Genomic DNA, 17,757 nt, shown 5'->3' with positions numbered 1-17,757 from the left:
GTTGCTCACCTGTAACACATGGGGGTTTATACCAAGTGAAGATGCAATGTGCGTTGAAGCAGGCACCAGTTCCGGCTCTTCTGTAATGCTATCTTCTAGTATTGAATCCTGAGCTGGTTCCTGGGTGATGTCAGCCATATCACTGTCCAGTTCCACAACTCTTCCCAGCTGTTCCACTTCTGGGCTCTGCAGACACCAGAGACATGGAAACCATGTTAGAGGACAGCAGTTTCTGGGTCGGTTAAGAGAGAATGCAAAAATATTCATTGGCTTCAACAATCACCTGCAAGTGAAGTGAAGTATTCACTGGTCATTTCTGGGTTCCAAGTTAAACTCTAGGTTGTAGATCCTGGAGTGCATCAAGGATCTACAACCTAACCCGAAGGACGATTCCTCACTCTCTCAGACCTTGGGAGACTAGCCAGTCCTTGTTTACAGACAGCCCCCCAACCTGAAGCAAATACTCACCAGCAACTACACACCACAACACAAAAACAAACACTAACCCAGGAACCAATCCCTGCAACAAACTCTGTCCACACATCTATTCAAGGGACACCATCATAAGACCTAAACACAGCAGCCACACCATCAGGGGCTTGATCACTTGCACATCTACCAATATGATATATGCCATGTGCCAGCATTGCCCCTTTGCCATGTACATTGGCCAAACCAGACAGTCTCTATGCCAGTGGTTCTCAAACTTCTGTACTAGTGACCTCTTTCACATAGCAAGCCTCTGACTGCGACCCCCAACTTATAAATTAAAAAAACACTTTCAAATATATTTAACACCATTATAAATGCTAGAGGCAAAGCGGGGTTTGGGGTGGAGGCTGACAGCTAGCAACCCCCCCATGTAATAACCTCATGACTTAGAGGGGTCTCGACTCCCAGTTTGAGAACCACTGCTCTACACAAAAGAACAAATGGACACAAATCACTCATCAAGAATTGTAACTTTCAAAAGCCACTAGGAGAGCACTTGAATCTCCCTGGACACTCAACAGACTTAAAAGTAGCAATTCAACAAAAAAATTTCAAAGACAGATTCCAACGAGAAACTGCAGAACTGCAATTAATTTGCAGAATGGACACCATCAAATCAGACCTGAATAAAGACTGGGAGTGGATGGGTCACCACAAAAAGTGATTTTCCCTCTGTTGATACTCACACCTTCTTGTCAACTACTGGGAACAGGCCACATCCATCCTGATTGAATTGGCCTCGTTAGCACTGACAACCCCCCACCACCACCACGACACACACACAGTAAGGTGACTCCCATCTTTTCATGAGCTATAACATATATACTGCTTACTGTATTTTTCACTCCATGCATCTGATGAAGTGGGTTTTCACCCATGAAAGCTTAAGCCCAAATAAAATTGTTAGTCTCTAAGACGCCACAAGGACTCCTTGTTGTTTTTGCTGATACAGACTAACATGGCTACCACTCTGAAACCTGAAGTTGTAACAGCAGGCAGCCACATACTATGTTTTTATTAAGAAGTTCCTAGCAGTAATCATGACCAGGTATTTACAGCGTGCTAATAAGATTTGCAAAACTAAGTATGTTTATGATCAAAAGCACAAGTTTCACTGACCCATCCAAAAGCTGAGGATTTTAGTAAAGTAAGTTTCTTTGTACAATTCATAGCACCTTCCATATGTGGACCTTAAAGCACTTTACAAACAATGAAGAATTAAGCTTCAACCCCCCTGTGAAGGAGCCACTATACCAAGCACACAAGATACAATCAGAATTAGCTAGTTACTAAGACTTGCATATTCTTACTCTTGTGCATTTCAAGTCATAGCAGTTGACTTGACATGATTTTACTTCTTTACTGCATTCACACTGTTGAACCAAGTCATTAATGGAAGGGAGAATTAGATTCTGCTCCTTCCTGTGCATCAGATGAAATCTGTTTCACATGCAGAATCTTTTAGTTGCGATGATGCACAAGCCAGAAAGAACACAGCTTACCTGAAAATCAGACCATCACACTGAGACACTTTACTCAAGGCCAATGAACAGATATAAAAAACCTCATTTCTGAAATAATTTTTAGAATATAACCATAAAGACTAGGACAGCACTAGGAAGAGAACCGAGATCTATGTCCTAAACCTTTGCCTTAATCATAAATGCATTTTATTTCCTGGCTCTTCATCCCAACCATTTGAGGAGTTTCAAATCCATACTATATAGTCTCCTGATGTTTCTATATTAAGTCTGGACAACTTTTTGCCCTTTACAACATATAAACCTACAGCAACAATATAAAACACAAAGAGGTACACCGTATCTCGGCTCCTAACAGAAAAGGACAGCCCACAACAACAGTTATTTCTATGGGATGTTCACAAGAACGGTTAAGTGAACATGCACAAAATCAGATATCCTTGTTTTTCCCATTTTGTTGGAGATGGTGAGAGGAGGGAATAGGAACACACACACACACAGACCTATAAGACTCCTTTCCAGTCATCCAGTTAAGTATTTTTTCAGAAATTTAAGTGGTTCAAAAGTTTGATTTACCAGAACAAACTGCACTTAAGTGACCAGTGAACCAAGACAGAAGGTGAAAATGCAGTCTTCAGTGCTTCAGGGTCCTTTTACTAGGGCAGAATACAAAAGCTTAGCCTGGTTGCCTAAAGACAGGAGTACCACAAGATGTGCCATTGATCGCTATAATATGGTGCTGTGCCCAGACTATCAGCACTGCTGCATCTTTGCTGGTCTCCTACCTCTGGTGCCTCCTTACCTGTATGACAAGCAGAGTTGATTTGCCATCTGACTCCTGAAAGCCATCAGTGCTAGTTATACTTAGGGAGGCTGATGCGAAAAGAAAAGAACTTTCCCTCACAGGCCAAATACCCTGCATTATGACAGAGTGTAGAGTCTGAAGGGTTCACTTCTCCAGGGACCTCTGTCTGATATTAACCTTCCCTAGGCAGAAAAGCATTCCCAATTCAGTTTTCTAAGAATCACCAGCACAAAAAAGGAATACGACCAGACTGGAGGGACTGTCAGCAAAAGATAAGTGTGCACTTTAAAAGGCTTCCCCACACACAGCCTATGTGATGCCAGTTATTTCTTGCTAAGGGGCTCATTCTGTTCTTCACTATGTGCAAGGCCACTGCCTCTCCTTACCCACAAAATAGCAGCAAGAGAACCAGGGGCAAAAAGACATGGTAAATAGTCCTGTCAAAAAGCTCAGGCCTGAGTGACCTGCCAGCCTGGAGATCTGCTTTCACTAATGAGTGGAATATCAAAATTGCTTATGACCTCAAACAAAAGCCTCTCTCTTAAAAATGCAATTCAGCTGCTAGGGATTGTCATCCTTTTATTCTGCTCTCCTGCACATGACTGAGTATAGCAATAGGGTTGGACACCAAGGACTGGACTGCAGGATTGGATACCAAGAAGAATCCTGCTCAAGGCCTTTACATTCTGCATTCAACTTAAGCCCTACATTGTACTGACAAATTTTTTGACATAAGTGCTTGGTTGTACAAGTACCACGAACACCTCCATTATAAAACGCTTTTCTACTCCATTAACACCAAGACCTACCATATATACTTGTTCATTAGCCCATTCGTTTATAAACCGACCCCCAAGACTGTTAGGTAAAAACAGCAAAAACTGTATGACCCTTTTATAAGCCAATCCTGTATTTCAGGGGTTGGCAAACTTTGGCTCCTGGCCCATTAGGGTAAGCCACTAGGGGGCCTGGATGTTTTGTTTACCTGAAGTGTTCACAGGCACACAGCCCCTCAGCTCCCAGTGACCACGGTTTGCCGTTCCCAGTCAAGCCAAGGGGCTCCATGCCTGCAGACGCTCATGGTAAACAAAACAACAATGTATTAGATATTCAATTAAATGATTCCATAGAGTTTAAAATCAAATTTTGGTGTAGACCTATTTATAAGCCAACCCCTCCCTGCTCTTTGATGCGTCACTTTTTTACCAAAAATATCCAACTTATGAATGAGTATATACAGTAATTTAGTGTACTGTCGGCAGTTTTTTCCCCATGTTAGACAGATAAAGTGGAAAAAAGTGTTCCATTTTCATTTAAAACTGACAATTGCTTGTAACCATTCAACATTTAGGATATAGCTACATACGCTGGTGCCAGGAATTGGCAAAAATGCCACCTTCCTATAAGGCAAGTACATACATACACTATGACCAAACAACGAATTGGTACAAAAAACTTCAGAAGGCAACAATTGCACCACATCCCAGCCTGATCTAATATATTTTAAGAAATCAGTTGTATAGCCAAATCTGTAAAAACTTTAGATCTTATTTAATAGAGTACATTCTTAAAATACCAGAATACAAGTTTGCAAGCAGAATGAGGTATGAAGATACAGACAGAATCTAAAAATCTAATGCACAAAGCAATTTGTTTTTAGGTGCTAGAGGCAGCATGACTGGCAAGAATTATATTGTACATATTTGAGAATATCAACAAAGCCATGTTTTCTTCCACAGTTAGTGCAAATGCACCATAGCCTACAAATCTGGGATCTAAACAAGAAGTGATCAGGTTACCAAAAAACCCCAAGATTCCGCAAAAATGCTAATTTCAAACAAAGGATGTGAGGACAAGGAAGAGCAGGCCAAGTATACATAGAGCTTGCAAATATCCTGTAGGAGACCAGAAGTACCACCTCAGTTTGAATAAGCTCGGTTCTAAAAATGCTTTGCGTTCTTCTTTCTCCAAGGCATTTGCAATAGTAACGGCTCTGTCTTGGGGCAAATAGCTATTCCTCAAACTTCATTTTATGGATTACTTCAAGTCACTTTTTTCTACCTGAGATGGAGATGTTGGCTTGCCATTTAGAGCCATTTGTTGGGGTATCAGCTGCCCCTGAGGTGGCACTTGGGCAGTTTTTAACTTCTTTGCGTCCATTTTTGAAGGATGCTCCTCCTCTTCCTCATCAGAATCTTGCAAGCCATATTTAGAGAAGTGAGCCACCTGTACAATGATAAAAGCCAACATGTTGCTAATAGGGATGCAGACATGGGGAAGATTTTCAAAGGCACAGATGGGAGTTGGTGCACAACTACACCTCTACCCCAATATAACACGACCCGATAGAACACGAATTCAGCTATAACGCGGTAAAGCAGCACTCCAGGGGGGTGGGGCTGCACACTCCAGCGGATCAAAGCAAGCTCGATATAATGCAGTTTCATCTATAATGAGGTAAGATTTTTTGGCTCCCAAGGACAGCATTATATCAGGTAGAGGCGTACCACTGACTTCATATGGAGCTGGATGTTTAGCTGCCCCTCGGTCTGAAAGTCTCTCCTTAAATATTCTAATGAGTAACTGCATACTGAAGCATACATGAACTCTGAGGGAGTTCAATTTTTGTATAGAACACCACATATATGCAAGCTCAGTTCTTAACAAATCACCTGGGAGTTATTTTGGACAGTTTGCACTTTGACTATTATAGTCAGAATGATCTGCGTATTACTTGAAAAACTTTAGTACTACAATTCATGAGTTAAATGGATCAAGAAGAGCACTTTAAAACCTTAAATGAGTATAAAAACTGTTGAATAAAGGCACTGGAATTACAGCACTGACATCTATTGATTTAATCAGGGATTCTGACCTCTGTTCTACCCAGATCTTTCTGTAATACAGTTTATGAGCAGTCAGCAACGAGTAACCATGAACATTACCTTGAACACCCAAGAACCAGTCTCTGGACGGTATTCTTTGAACTGGGCTCCCTGCTTCCGAGATACAGCCTCCAGTCTGCCTTCATAATTGATATCTGCTAGTCGTTCTGGGCTCTTTATCAAGCAGCGAGATGTTTTATCTGTTGGCCAAACTCCATCCAATGTAACTTCAGCTCGTCTGTTAAAATGTAGACCATGGAAGGGCATGAGATCACTGAGCTTTGAAACGAGGCATTCAAAAAAAGTTCACATCAAGTTCAAAACAAACCACAAGCATTGACTCAAACACTGAAAAAAGCCATGTACCATGCTTTAGTTCAGAAACACTGCTGTCACTGACCAGTACGCTTTGTCCAAGATTAACAACACGGATGTATGCCTGAAAAAAGGGTTTAGATTTGCGGGCTGCTGGGATAGCTAAAATAGAAAGAGGTCCTTACGGATGACAATATGGGTGACAGGTTTAACAAAATCCATTTACCAGGCTACCCCCTCCCCTTCCAATGAGAACACACGAAATGTTTGAATTACCTGTTTAAGCCTTCACCAATAGGTGGCTTCTGATCATCATCAGGATAGACAATAACTTCTTTCCTGCGGATGTGCACAATCTCATCCAGATTTAAATTAGTTAGATTTACCTCTCCTTCAAAGTAAATTGATCCATAACCTGGAAAGTAAACCAAACTCAATTTGTACTTCTGCTCCAATAGCAAATGCTGTAATACCACCCTAGAGAAGTGCATTGGCAAACTCTCCAATGTAAGTATTCACCCTTTGTTCATTTTACCTGACTTATCCTTAAATTACCAAACGTGTTATTCTATTCCACTGACAGCATGTAATTGAATAGTCTATTATCTTTTTCCATTCTAAAAGGATGATAGTTTCAGTCTGTTGGTCACTGCTCCCTCTCAGTAATGAATTTGGGCCCTTAAGTACCTTTTCTAGATCACTTAAGGTAGTCACTCCTCTTGGGTGGTCCCATCCTCCATTTTTAATGGTCTCCTTGCTGAATTCAAAGTACTAAAACTGCACACAATATCCTATGTGCATACACAACAGCAAGACTGACCCCAAGTAGGTGTGTAACCAAACTAGTTTTACAGTCAATTCCTTTATATAAATCATAAGGTTTTTGATAACAGTACTAACCTGGCAGCTCATATTGCATCTGTGATCAGCACCCATTTCCCAAACACAACTTGAGAATTACAAAGTTATGATTTCGTCCAGGGATAGTATCAGATTGTAAGTATTCAAATCTTTCCACTTCCCAATAATCACGGTATTATAATTGGATTTGCATAAAATCCAGTTTGAAGCTCAAGAAGTGAATAAGTAATGAATAGTACTCAGCTTGGCCAATAAAGCTGAGCTAGACAGTTTTATGGAAAATATTAAGTCCAAGTTCTGGGCCTAAGCTACCCTCAATATCTGGAGAACTACTGAAAGTTTTGTTCTTTTCAGATACCAGGTGTTGGAATTTCACAAGCTATGATTTTAGTTTCACTGTGTAGCCTAATTCATGCAACTTGACAGTGCAGCCAATTTGAAGATTTGTTAAAGCTTTCGTCACCTAGGGATGATAAATTTCCCAAGCAAGGCAGCTATTTTACATTCATGCTGAAGAAATACAAAGCCCGGGCTTTAAAATCTCTAAAAAGAGAGTTGGTGGCAGGAGAATACATATCCATAACGATTCTATGCTCACCTTTACGACCTATAGTGAAATCAGTCACAATACACTCTCCTCTGTCAGTGGTAAGTTTAGTTAGATCCTCCATAGACGGGATGGTGTAGTAGCCAGCTTTTGTTAAAACAATTCCTGCAGTAGAAAATAATTGAGCACATAGATGAGGACAAGACTAACTTCAGAAATTTTCTTAATCATTTGCCAAGAAAACGGAAGGACAGCTGAGGGGCCCTAAACAGAAGTTGGGAATCAATGTAATGTAAGCAAACAAAGTAACAGAAGCCAGAGTACAGATGGGCCTATCCAGACCTCTTATTAACAGTGTCAAGTTTATATTACTTTACAGTGAAAAATTCCATGCACTGAGTGTCTTATTTAAGGTAAGATGAAAACATGGAACATCTTGGGTAAGAGGGAGAGGAGAAGGTAAGAAGATTTGTTTTTTGAGGAACGGCATTTGGTGGAGAGAAAGCTGCAAATTATTCAAGGGCAGCATACATTAAAAATAAAGCAAAGAATGTAGTTAAATGACAAGCAAGAGAATCAGGAAGGAGGAAGACTGAAGATAGAGCAGCACCACACAGCAGTGCCAATCTGACCTGCTGGGTGCAGACTATAAACATTCTCATTCTCTTCTTCACGGTCATCCTGCAGCGACTCATCATGAAATGAAGCATCTTCACTGCTGCCTTCCAGGCCATTCCGCAAGGCAACCCTCATATTCAGAGCCACAATGGTATCATCCACATTATTCTGGTGTTTGTGCACTGCATTCTCTGGGGTCTGCGGGATGGGTTTGGCAATCGGGTTAGTATAAAATCTAGTCACTTCATGGTGATCATCCTCTTCCTCTCGCTCACCCTCCTGTCTGTGGTTCTCATCAACAGATCTGGATAGAAAGTTGAACCTAAAGAAAGAATGAAGCCAAACACATTAATTTCTAAAGAAATCTTGTGTCAGTGTTACAACACATTTGTGTCTCATCTCACAACAGGGCACACCAGATTCTTCCTGCTGCGTGAAGGTACACTGTCACATGTAACATTAGACATCAGTGCCTGGAACATATATTACATTGGTTTGGAAAAATGGGTTTAGAGTTAATTATGTCTTGCTGCCCAAAGGAGCAAGCTAACCTTAGGGTGGTGATGCCTAGTTCACAACAGCTGGAAGCCTCAGCAACACAGATTGAGTGGGCACACAGCTAATGTATTTCCCTAATCCTTACTAGGTGGTGACTCCAGGTCAGAACTGAGACTAAAGCTGATCAGGAATTTAACAAGATGTTTGGCATTATATAATGAATCATTTGTTGAACCTGAAACTATTTGCGGAAATGGGTCAGCGTTGACAAGTTTGTTTCAAAAGATTTGGGGTGGGGGGTGGGGAGTGTTTTGAAATTGTTGAAATGGGATATTTAGATCTGACCCAAACATTTCTGATTGTCTGCTTGCAAGTCTGGATGGGAATTTTCCCCCCCAAAAAAACTTGGTAGTTTTCCAGGGATGGGAAACAGTTTCCTGCCCAGCTCTAATTGATACACTGGTGAGGAAGCCTGTACTGTTCGTAAGAACGGCCATACCGGGTCAGACGAGTGGTCCATTTGGCCCAGCAATCTGTCTTCAAACAACGGCCAGACCCAGAGCTTCAGAGAGAGCGTACAGAAAAAAGTTACTGAGATCCTCTCCCAGCTTCTGGCAGTCACAAGTTTTGGGTTGCCCAGAGGATGCCGTTATATCCCTGATCATCTTGGCTAATGTCCATTGATGGACCTATCCTCTGTGAACTTATCTAGTTGTTTTAATCCAGTTATACTTTTGGCCATCACATCATCCTGTGGCAATATACTCCACAGGACAACTGCGGGCTATGTGAAAAGCTATTTCCTGTTTCCAGAGTTAAATATGCGGCCTATTAATTTCAATGGGCAAGCGCTGGTTTTTGTATTGAGGGAAAGAGTAAACATTTTATTCACTTTTTCCACACCATTCATGATTTTATAGACCTCTAGTACAAAAGCTGTTCCACAACCCTGATTATCTTTGTTGCTTAAACATCTGTTAACCTCCTAGAACTGAAGTCCCTCTATAAACACAGCTTGTTTTACAATTAAGAATTTTAGTTTCAACTAGATGGAAAAAAATCAGTCATACAAAAATTGCGTGTTATCAGTCCATATTCTTATTTGGATATTTAAAACATACCTACTGCCATGACATCAGCATTGCAAAGATGTCTATAAATAGCTCTCGTAGTAGTATTAAGCTACTGAAGACAGTGGATCCCACGAATAACTATGAGCTTATTTCTAAGCAAGAGGGTTATGTACCATATAGATTTAGATTTTAGAGCGCTTTTTCATAGCTTTATTTATTTAGGAGAAAGTGTTAACTAAATACGGTTTCCTAGTGGCATAATCAGCTGTGTCATGTATAAACATACCGCTCTCCATTCTCTGGATACTCAGATGGAGGTTCCAGATCTTCAGCTTCACGACTGACAGGAGAAAACAAGTTGCTGCTGTTGAGATTTTTCAAAACCAGCTTCTTGATGCTCTTCCTGAAATATACCAAAGCAACAGTTCTCCGTGATCTGCAGCACACGAGAGCCATACTTTTGACTCAAGAGTATCAGGGATGGAAGAATATTTAAGCCAACTTTAAGCTACATTAGCTAGCATCCTGTCATGACAATGCCATAACTACTGCAAAGTTCTGTCAGCAAGAGGGGAATGAGGTGTCAGTTTGTTATTCCAATGGGGGGGAGGAGGGAGTTGGGGGCGTGGTTTTTTTTGTTTTTACACAAACACTGAGTCCGCCTCACCACCACACCACTTCAGAGGAGAGTGGAAGTGACTTCCAGGGCTAATATTAAATAGAACAGCCACCCTCATACAACAGGAAGCTTTCTAAAGCCTATGTTTTATATTGAACACAGGCCATTTCTAAAGACCTTTAACCAAGGTAAACTGGAAGACACAGGAAGCTGCAATTTTGTACTACAACTCCAGAAGAGCACAGTCTAGGGCTGACTGGGAAGAGTTAAGTTTATCTGACTATGATTCTATATGTAATGACAGTTTTTAAATACATGCAGTAGGCTGGGAAGATACCAGTAGGAATCTGAGGGAAGTTACTTGTAAAAGAATACATTTATTAATGAAAGACAAAATTTATATTTTGGTCTTTCATATTGTAAATTAATTGAAATAAGCAACACTTTTATAGTCACAAGTAATAGATCAGAATCTAGTTTCCCATACAGTAACAATTAAGTCACAGGATCATTTTGTTTGACAAACTATTCTAAAAGTACTTGACAATTACTTATGATAGACCACTTTTGTCTCACTACAGTAAGTATATTTTCTGCCAGACTTATATGCAAGTCTTGGATCTTTGCTATCCATATCAACAAAGCTACAGGGCCTGCATGGTTACCAAATAGGAAGGCACTATACAAAGGACAATTTACTGACCTAACTGGAGAGTCTGGGTGCTAAGGTTGTATGTTGGCAAGCATCTACACATGAAATAGGATGCATTAACGGTACCAAAGTAGTAACCTTTCTTCATTAAAAGCCAGAAGCCACACACAACTGCTATGAGAGCAAGTGCACTCACATATTTGATTTATGAGTGCTTGAGCCACATGGAAAGAGGTGGAAGATTAAACAAACATTTTTCTGAATGAAACTGATCTCCAAAGAAAAAAGAAAACTAACTTGGGCATGAATGCACCATTAGATAGAGATGGCTCATCATCATCCAGCCCATCAAAGAGGTGAGATTTGGAAGATCCTGCTGTCTGTAAAGCTTTTGGTCGCACTCTGGTCGCTGGTCGCGGGGTCAGTTTGTAATGGGTTGGCGTAGTCAAAGCCTTCTGGGCTGCTGGATTAGTTGGTTTCAGTCTCTGAGACAAAGAAAAACTCATGTAGCCAAAAAACAGATTTTCAAACTGAAGACTAAACAGGATTAACGTTTTCTTGTTTATTTTCACAGAAATTAGACCAATATTGTTGTCAGGACAAAAAAAATCTCTGCCCTGAGTAAACAAACTAAAAACCAAGAATTCAGAAGTGATGTTGTAAGATAAGTTAACTACAGACATTCACCCTGTATTCTCTGTTTGGTTACTGATTTGGCAGCAACAGTGCTAGCTCAATTTGAGGTGTGATTAATGCTTTTGGCAGGTGACTTGCTTAAACTACCACCACTTGTTTAAGAAATAAAAATCAACCCCACTTAGTGAGTTATGTCAGCAATACTGCAGCTCCTTTAGAGTGAGTTTTCCCCACACTGGTAAAGTAAGTGCAAGAATCTTACATAATAATTTTTTTCCAAACAAATGTTATGAGATCACACACGGATTTATAATCTATAACTGTGAATTGTTTAAGTGCCTGATTTTTAGGATATGTCCACACTACCCACCAGGGATCGATTTATCGCGTCTCGTCTAGACACAATCAATCCCCACCGCGCTCCGTCCACTCCGCAACTCCACCAGGGCGAGAGGTGGAAGCAGAGTCAATAGGGGAGCTGCGGCTGTCGATCCCACGCCATGAAGATGGGAGTAAGCTGAAATAAGATACATCGACTTCAGCTACGCGATTCTCGTAGCTGAAGCTGCATATCTTACACTGACCCCCCCGCAGTGTAGACCAGCCCTTAGTGATTCTGAGCATCTACTACAGCCACAGAGCTCATTGGGAATGCCAGATGCTTGGCATTTCTGAAGACAGAAGTCTAATATATGACCACAACATATGCAGTTAGGTATCCCAAGTGGCTGTCTGTTACAGATAAAATAGTGAGAATGTATGTGTTATATATAAGGCTACAATTTAGTCACGGGTATGTTTAGTAAAAGTGATGGACAGGTCACGGGCAGTAAACAAAAATTCATGGGCCCATGACCTGTCCTGGGGGGTGGGGGGGAAGGGGGAGAAGCACTGTGGGTGCTTTCCAGGGAGGGAGGCACAATCTGGGGGATGGGGGTGTGTCACGACACAAGGAAGCACCATGGGTGCTGGGGAGGAGCGCACAGGTGCTGGGGCAGGCTCCTTACCCAGCTCCTGGGAAGCAGCGGCCACAGCTCCCTAGAGCTCCACATGCTGCTTCTGCTCTGCCCCAAGACCCAGTTCTGCAGCTCCCTCTGGCTGGGAACTGCGGCCAATGGGAGCTCTGGGGGCAGTGCCTGGCTGCAGGCAGAAGCAGCATGGTGAGCTAGGGGAGCTGATCCCCCCCCCCCACCCCGCAGGTAAGCAGCAGCCCCAACCCCAAGCTCCCCTCCTGCTCTGATTGGAGACCCTGAGAAATGCCCCAGCAGCAGCCAGTGCAATTGATCCGGGGACTACCCAAGCTACTCAGGCAGCTCCTGCGACAGCCACATGGGGCTACTACAGAAGTCACAGTAAGTTATGGAATCTGTGACAAACATGGAGCCTTAGTTATATAACACTTAGTTTCTCAACACCCCAGGCTAAAGACTATGATATTAGGAAAATGGGCCCCTAAATGTTCATATCTTCATTTTTTAAAACGAATCCATACAGAGAAGTTACAATAAACATAATCTTATCCATAAAAATATCTTCAAGTATTTGAGTCCTCACCTCTTCTTTCTTCTTTGGGTCAGACATAGGGTTTCTGAAGAGAGGAGAATCTCCAAAGGGTGAGTAGGTCAAGCTGTTGAAGTGCTGCTGGAGAGCTGCTTGTTGGGCAGCTGAAACATTTGGGTCTGTCAATGCTAGATAAAAGTCGGAGAGATTAATCTTTTCTAACCATGTATTTAGTACTCAGACTCACCTCAGGACATTTAGGGAATATAGAAGTGTCCCCTTTATCAGATCTGTCCCCTGTGGGTATTCACAGTTGGATCTGCTGACTTCAGTGACTTTTTACCACTGTCAGCCCTGTAAAGCCAGCTGAATTCTATTCCTTTCTTGTATATCAGAATAATTTACAAAGTTCAAATCCGTTTCACCTGTGCAAAACTAAAATGAAGGGAGTTGTGCAGATTAGCCCGGAGCCTAACTTGGCCTGGCAGAACTTGTTAATGGTTATCTGCACTTGTTAGTTTCAAGCCCAGTGTGCTGTATCCCTTCCAAGTCTGATTAATGTTGGTGCAAGACCCTTCTCTGAAGGTTCAACTATCTTGAAATTCACTTGTTCAGCTGATTATCTACCATGACCCCCAAATTTTTCAGAGTCACTGCTTCCTGGGATAGTCACCCTAAGTATGACCTACATTCTTTGGTCCTAAATGTATACGTTTACCCATATTATAACACGTAGTTTGCGTGCTCCTAGCTTACAGAGCAATCCAGATTGCTCTGTATCAGTGACCTCTTCATTATTTACCACTCCCTCAATTTGAGCCATCTGCAAACTTTATAAGTGATGATTTTCCAAGCCTTTGATAAAAGTTAAGCAGCATAGGGCCATGGACCAAATGCCACAGGACCGCACTAAAAATACACACACTCAGTGATTCCCCATTTACAATTACATTTTGAGACTTATCAGGTGGCCTGTTTTTAATCCACTTATGTCTGCCATGTTAATTTCCTATTGTTCTAGGTTTGGGGTTTTTTTAAATGTCATGCAATACAAAATCAAAGAGACTTTTGTAGGGTAAGCATATTCCACCAAACACTTACTTTTATCAACCAAACTTGACATCTCATTAAAAACGAAAGTTAACTTGACAAGATCTATCTTCCCTAAACCCATGTTGATTTGGCATTAATTATATTACCCTCTTTGAATTCTTTACTAAATAGACTCCTGTATTAGCCCCTCCATTATCTTGCCCAGGATCTGCAAGAGATACTGTTCCACTACCTTGGACTGAAGTAACTAAACTTGGTAAATTGCACTCTTACCCACAGCAGGCTGGGGAGCTCCAAAGCCCAGGGTGGCTGTTGATGTATTGAATCCAGGCGCTCCAAATGCTCCTGTTCCCAGTGTTCCACCTAATTTAGGCTGGGTGTTTCCAAATAGTGAAGTCTGCCCTGCACTAAGAGCTACACAGAGGACAGCAGCAGTTTACAGAAGGTTCCATCACGCGCTTGCAGACAAATTAAGTTTAGTCCACGCATTTAAGAATTCCCTCAACTGTCATTTGTTGAATTGCAAAAAGAAGTTTTACTGAACCCATTGTAAGTTATCTGTGGATTCTTACAAGTCAAGGGAAAAAACTTTCCTGTTCTGATCACGTTATTAGAGCAAATTATTAATCTAATCCTATACACTCTCTGAACCATAGAGTTAACTATTAACCATTGGTGAGCTCCTACCATTCTAACACTTTACATTAGGAAAGCCCAATTCCAATATAGATAAGGTTTGTGCAGAATAAACAACCAAACGCTCACTAACCAGAGTTGAAAGTTGTTACAGGACTAGATACCACAATGTACTGGAAATTTCTTAAACCTGTAGCTAACTAGACAGCATAACATTCCTGGGTGAATCCTCATTATTTATTAATATCTTCTATTACACAAGGTCTTGTATGAACTGGGAAGGGGAGGGAGGAGGAGAGATCTCTCAGAGTGCTAAAAAGACATTTCAAAGAGTGCAGACTCAATTTCATTCTGCTCTGAGGCAGTCCAGTCTCTGGATTTCCCCAATACCTGCCATTACAGATCCTGAACTATTATGACAGTTAGAAAGAAATCCCAATTATGGATGCCTCAGTATTACACACCATCCCCTGGAAGCTTTTTTTTTTTTTTTTTTTTAAATTAACCTGTTCCAAATCCTGTTCCCAGTCCAGCGCCGAGTGTTCCAGCTGCAGGCTTATTTCCAAAGATACTATTCCCAGCAGTGCTCGCACCAAAACCTAGGAGTACAAAAGAATTAGTGCACTACTTTTAAGGTAACATTCAACTTTCTCTGCAAAGGATTCTAAACAAACAAGCATCACCTGGCTAAGGACAACTTTGCCATCATTAGTATACCCAATAAACGTCACATGCTGTTTCTGGAGCTCAAATAGAATTTAAGGCCTTCAGATGGTGAAAATGTGTTTTAAAGCCACACTAGAGTTTTACAAAGCATCTCTGAGGCCTGGTCTACACTACGTGTTTAAATCGATTTTAGTAGCATTAAACCTATTTAACACTGCACCCATCCACGCTACGAGGCCCTTTATATCGATATAAAGGGCTCTTTAAACCGGTTTCTATACTCCTCCCCAACGAGAGGAGTAGCGCTGAAATCGGTATTACCACATCGGATTAGGGTTAGTGTGGCCGCAAGTTGACAGTATTGGCCTCCGGGCAGTATCCCACAGTGCACCATTGTGACTGCTCTGGACAGCAATCTGAACTCAGATGCACTGGCCAGGTAAACAGGAAAAGCCCCACGAACTTTTGAATTTCATTTCCTGTTTGCCCAGCGTGGAGCTCTGATCAGCACGGGTGGCAATGCAGTCCCAAATCCAAAAAGAGCTCCAGCATGGGCCATATGGGAGGTACTGGATCTGATCGCTGTATGAGGAGACAAATCTGTTCTATCACAGCTCCGTTACAGAAGACGAAATGAGAAGGCATTTGAAAAAAATCTCCAGGCTATGATACAGAGTCCACAGCACAGTGCTGTGTGACAAGCGTAACGGAAAGCGAAAGAATCAAATGGACGCTCATGGAGGGAGGGAGGAGGTACTGAGGACTCCAGCTATCCCACAGTCCCCGCAGTCTCCGAAAAGCATTTGCATTCTTGGCTGAGCTCCCAATGCCTGTAGGGTGAAACACATTGTTCAGGGTGTTTCAGGGTATGTGTCGACAATTTACACCCCTCCTCGTCCCCCGTGAAAGAAAAGGGGAAAAAAATCGTTTCTTGACTTCGTGTGTCACCCTATGTCTACTGCATGCTGCTGGTAGACGCGGTGCTGCGGCAATGAATAGCAGCAGCCTCTCCCCTACCCGGTGGCAGATGGTACAATATGACTGCTATCCATTGTCATCAGCCCGTGAGTGCTCCTGGCTGGCCTCAGGTGAGGTTGGCCAGGGGCGCCTGGGTAAAAATAGGAATGACTCCCGGTCATTCCCGGTAGATGGTACAGAACGGCTGGTAACCGTCCTCATCATAGCAACTGGGGGCTGAGTTCCATCAGCTCGCCCCCTCTTTCATGTCTAAAGAAAAGATTCTGTACTGCCTGGACTATCATAGCAGCTGAAGGCTGTCTCCCCCTCTTTTTATCTCACTAAAAAGTCAGTGTTTCTTATTCCTGAATTCTTTATTACTTCATCACACAAATGGATGACACTGCCACGATAGCCCAGAAAGGTTGGGGGAGAAGAGAATCAATGGGTGGGGTCATTGCAGGGGCACCCCCCGTGAATGGCATGCAGCTCTTCATTTCTGCGGAATCTGACACGGAGTGCCTGTGCTCTCTGATGTACTAGAGAATCAGTGTACTTGCCCCATATTCTAGGCAGGACTGACTCTTTTTAGATAAACCATAAAGGAGGGATTGACTCGGGGAGTCATTCCCATTTTTGTCTTTGCGCCCCCGGCTGACCTCAGCTAAGACCAGCCAGGAGCACTCATGACAGCAGCAGACGGTACAGAACGACTGATAACCATCATCTCATAACCAATTTACAATGGCACAGCAGATGGTACAGAACGATTGGTAACCATCTCTGCTACCTTGCAATGGAAAATGAATGCTGCTGTGTAGCACTGCAGTACCGTCTCTGTCAGCGGCATCCAGTACACATACGGTGACAGTGATAAAAGGCAAAACGGGCTCCATGGTTGCTGTGCTACGGCGTCTGCCAGGGCAATCCAGGGAGAAAGGGCGCGAAATGATTGTCTGCCGTTGCTTTCACGGAGGAAGGAATGACTGATGACATTTACCCAGAATCACCCGCGACACTGTTTTTGCACCATCATGCACTGGGATCTCAACCCAGAATTCCAATGGGCGGGGGAGACTGCGGGAACTATGGGATAGCTACAGGATAGCTACCCACAGTGCAACGCTCCGGAAATCGACGCTAGCCTCGGTACATGGATGCACACTGCCAAATGAATGTGCTTAGTGTGGCCGCATGCACTCGACTTTATACAATCTGTCTTATAAAACCGGTTTATGTAAAATCGGAATAATCCCGTAGTGTAGACACAGACCTTATCTAGATGTCTCAGGGTAAGTTTGGCCTGAGAGAAGAGTGGTCGGATTACTATTACAGACCACCAATGAAAAAGCAGCCTTGACAGCACATCAGCAAGACAGACATCACTGAGCAAAGAATCAAACTAGGACATAGTAGGAAGACAAGTGTGCTCCCAAGTGAGAACATCTCTTCACAATTAGATA

General features: G+C 42.3%; 1 protein-coding gene across 4 annotated transcripts in view; it reads right to left on the bottom strand.

Annotated features, from left to right (window-relative positions):
• NUP98 (nucleoporin 98) overlaps positions 1–17,757 on the bottom strand; it is a 61,650-nt gene that overhangs the window by 24,038 nt on the left and 19,855 nt on the right. For 2 of the 4 annotated variants that reach the window (XM_030555920.1, XM_030555930.1), the window contains exons 11-21: positions 15,178–15,270; positions 14,309–14,449; positions 13,037–13,170; positions 11,144–11,331; positions 9,862–9,978; positions 8,019–8,326; positions 7,438–7,551; positions 6,255–6,393; positions 5,724–5,901; positions 4,840–5,004; positions 10–186 (exon numbers count right to left, since the gene is read on the bottom strand). In XM_030555920.1, the coding sequence (XP_030411780.1) occupies positions 10–186; positions 4,840–5,004; positions 5,724–5,901; positions 6,255–6,393; positions 7,438–7,551; positions 8,019–8,326; positions 9,862–9,978; positions 11,144–11,331; positions 13,037–13,170; positions 14,309–14,449; positions 15,178–15,270 (1,754 nt within the window). The remainder of the gene's footprint in view (positions 1–9; positions 187–4,839; positions 5,005–5,723; positions 5,902–6,254; positions 6,394–7,437; positions 7,552–8,018; positions 8,327–9,861; positions 9,979–11,143; positions 11,332–13,036; positions 13,171–14,308; positions 14,450–15,177; positions 15,271–17,757) is intronic. The other 2 variants (XM_030555939.1, XM_030555947.1) reach the window with 1 other exon arrangement.

Source organism: Gopherus evgoodei, chromosome 1 (genome assembly GCF_007399415.2).
Source record: "Gopherus evgoodei ecotype Sinaloan lineage chromosome 1, rGopEvg1_v1.p, whole genome shotgun sequence".
Taxonomy (NCBI): domain Eukaryota; kingdom Metazoa; phylum Chordata; order Testudines; family Testudinidae; genus Gopherus; species Gopherus evgoodei.
This window is presented reverse-complemented; position numbering and strand designations above follow the sequence as displayed.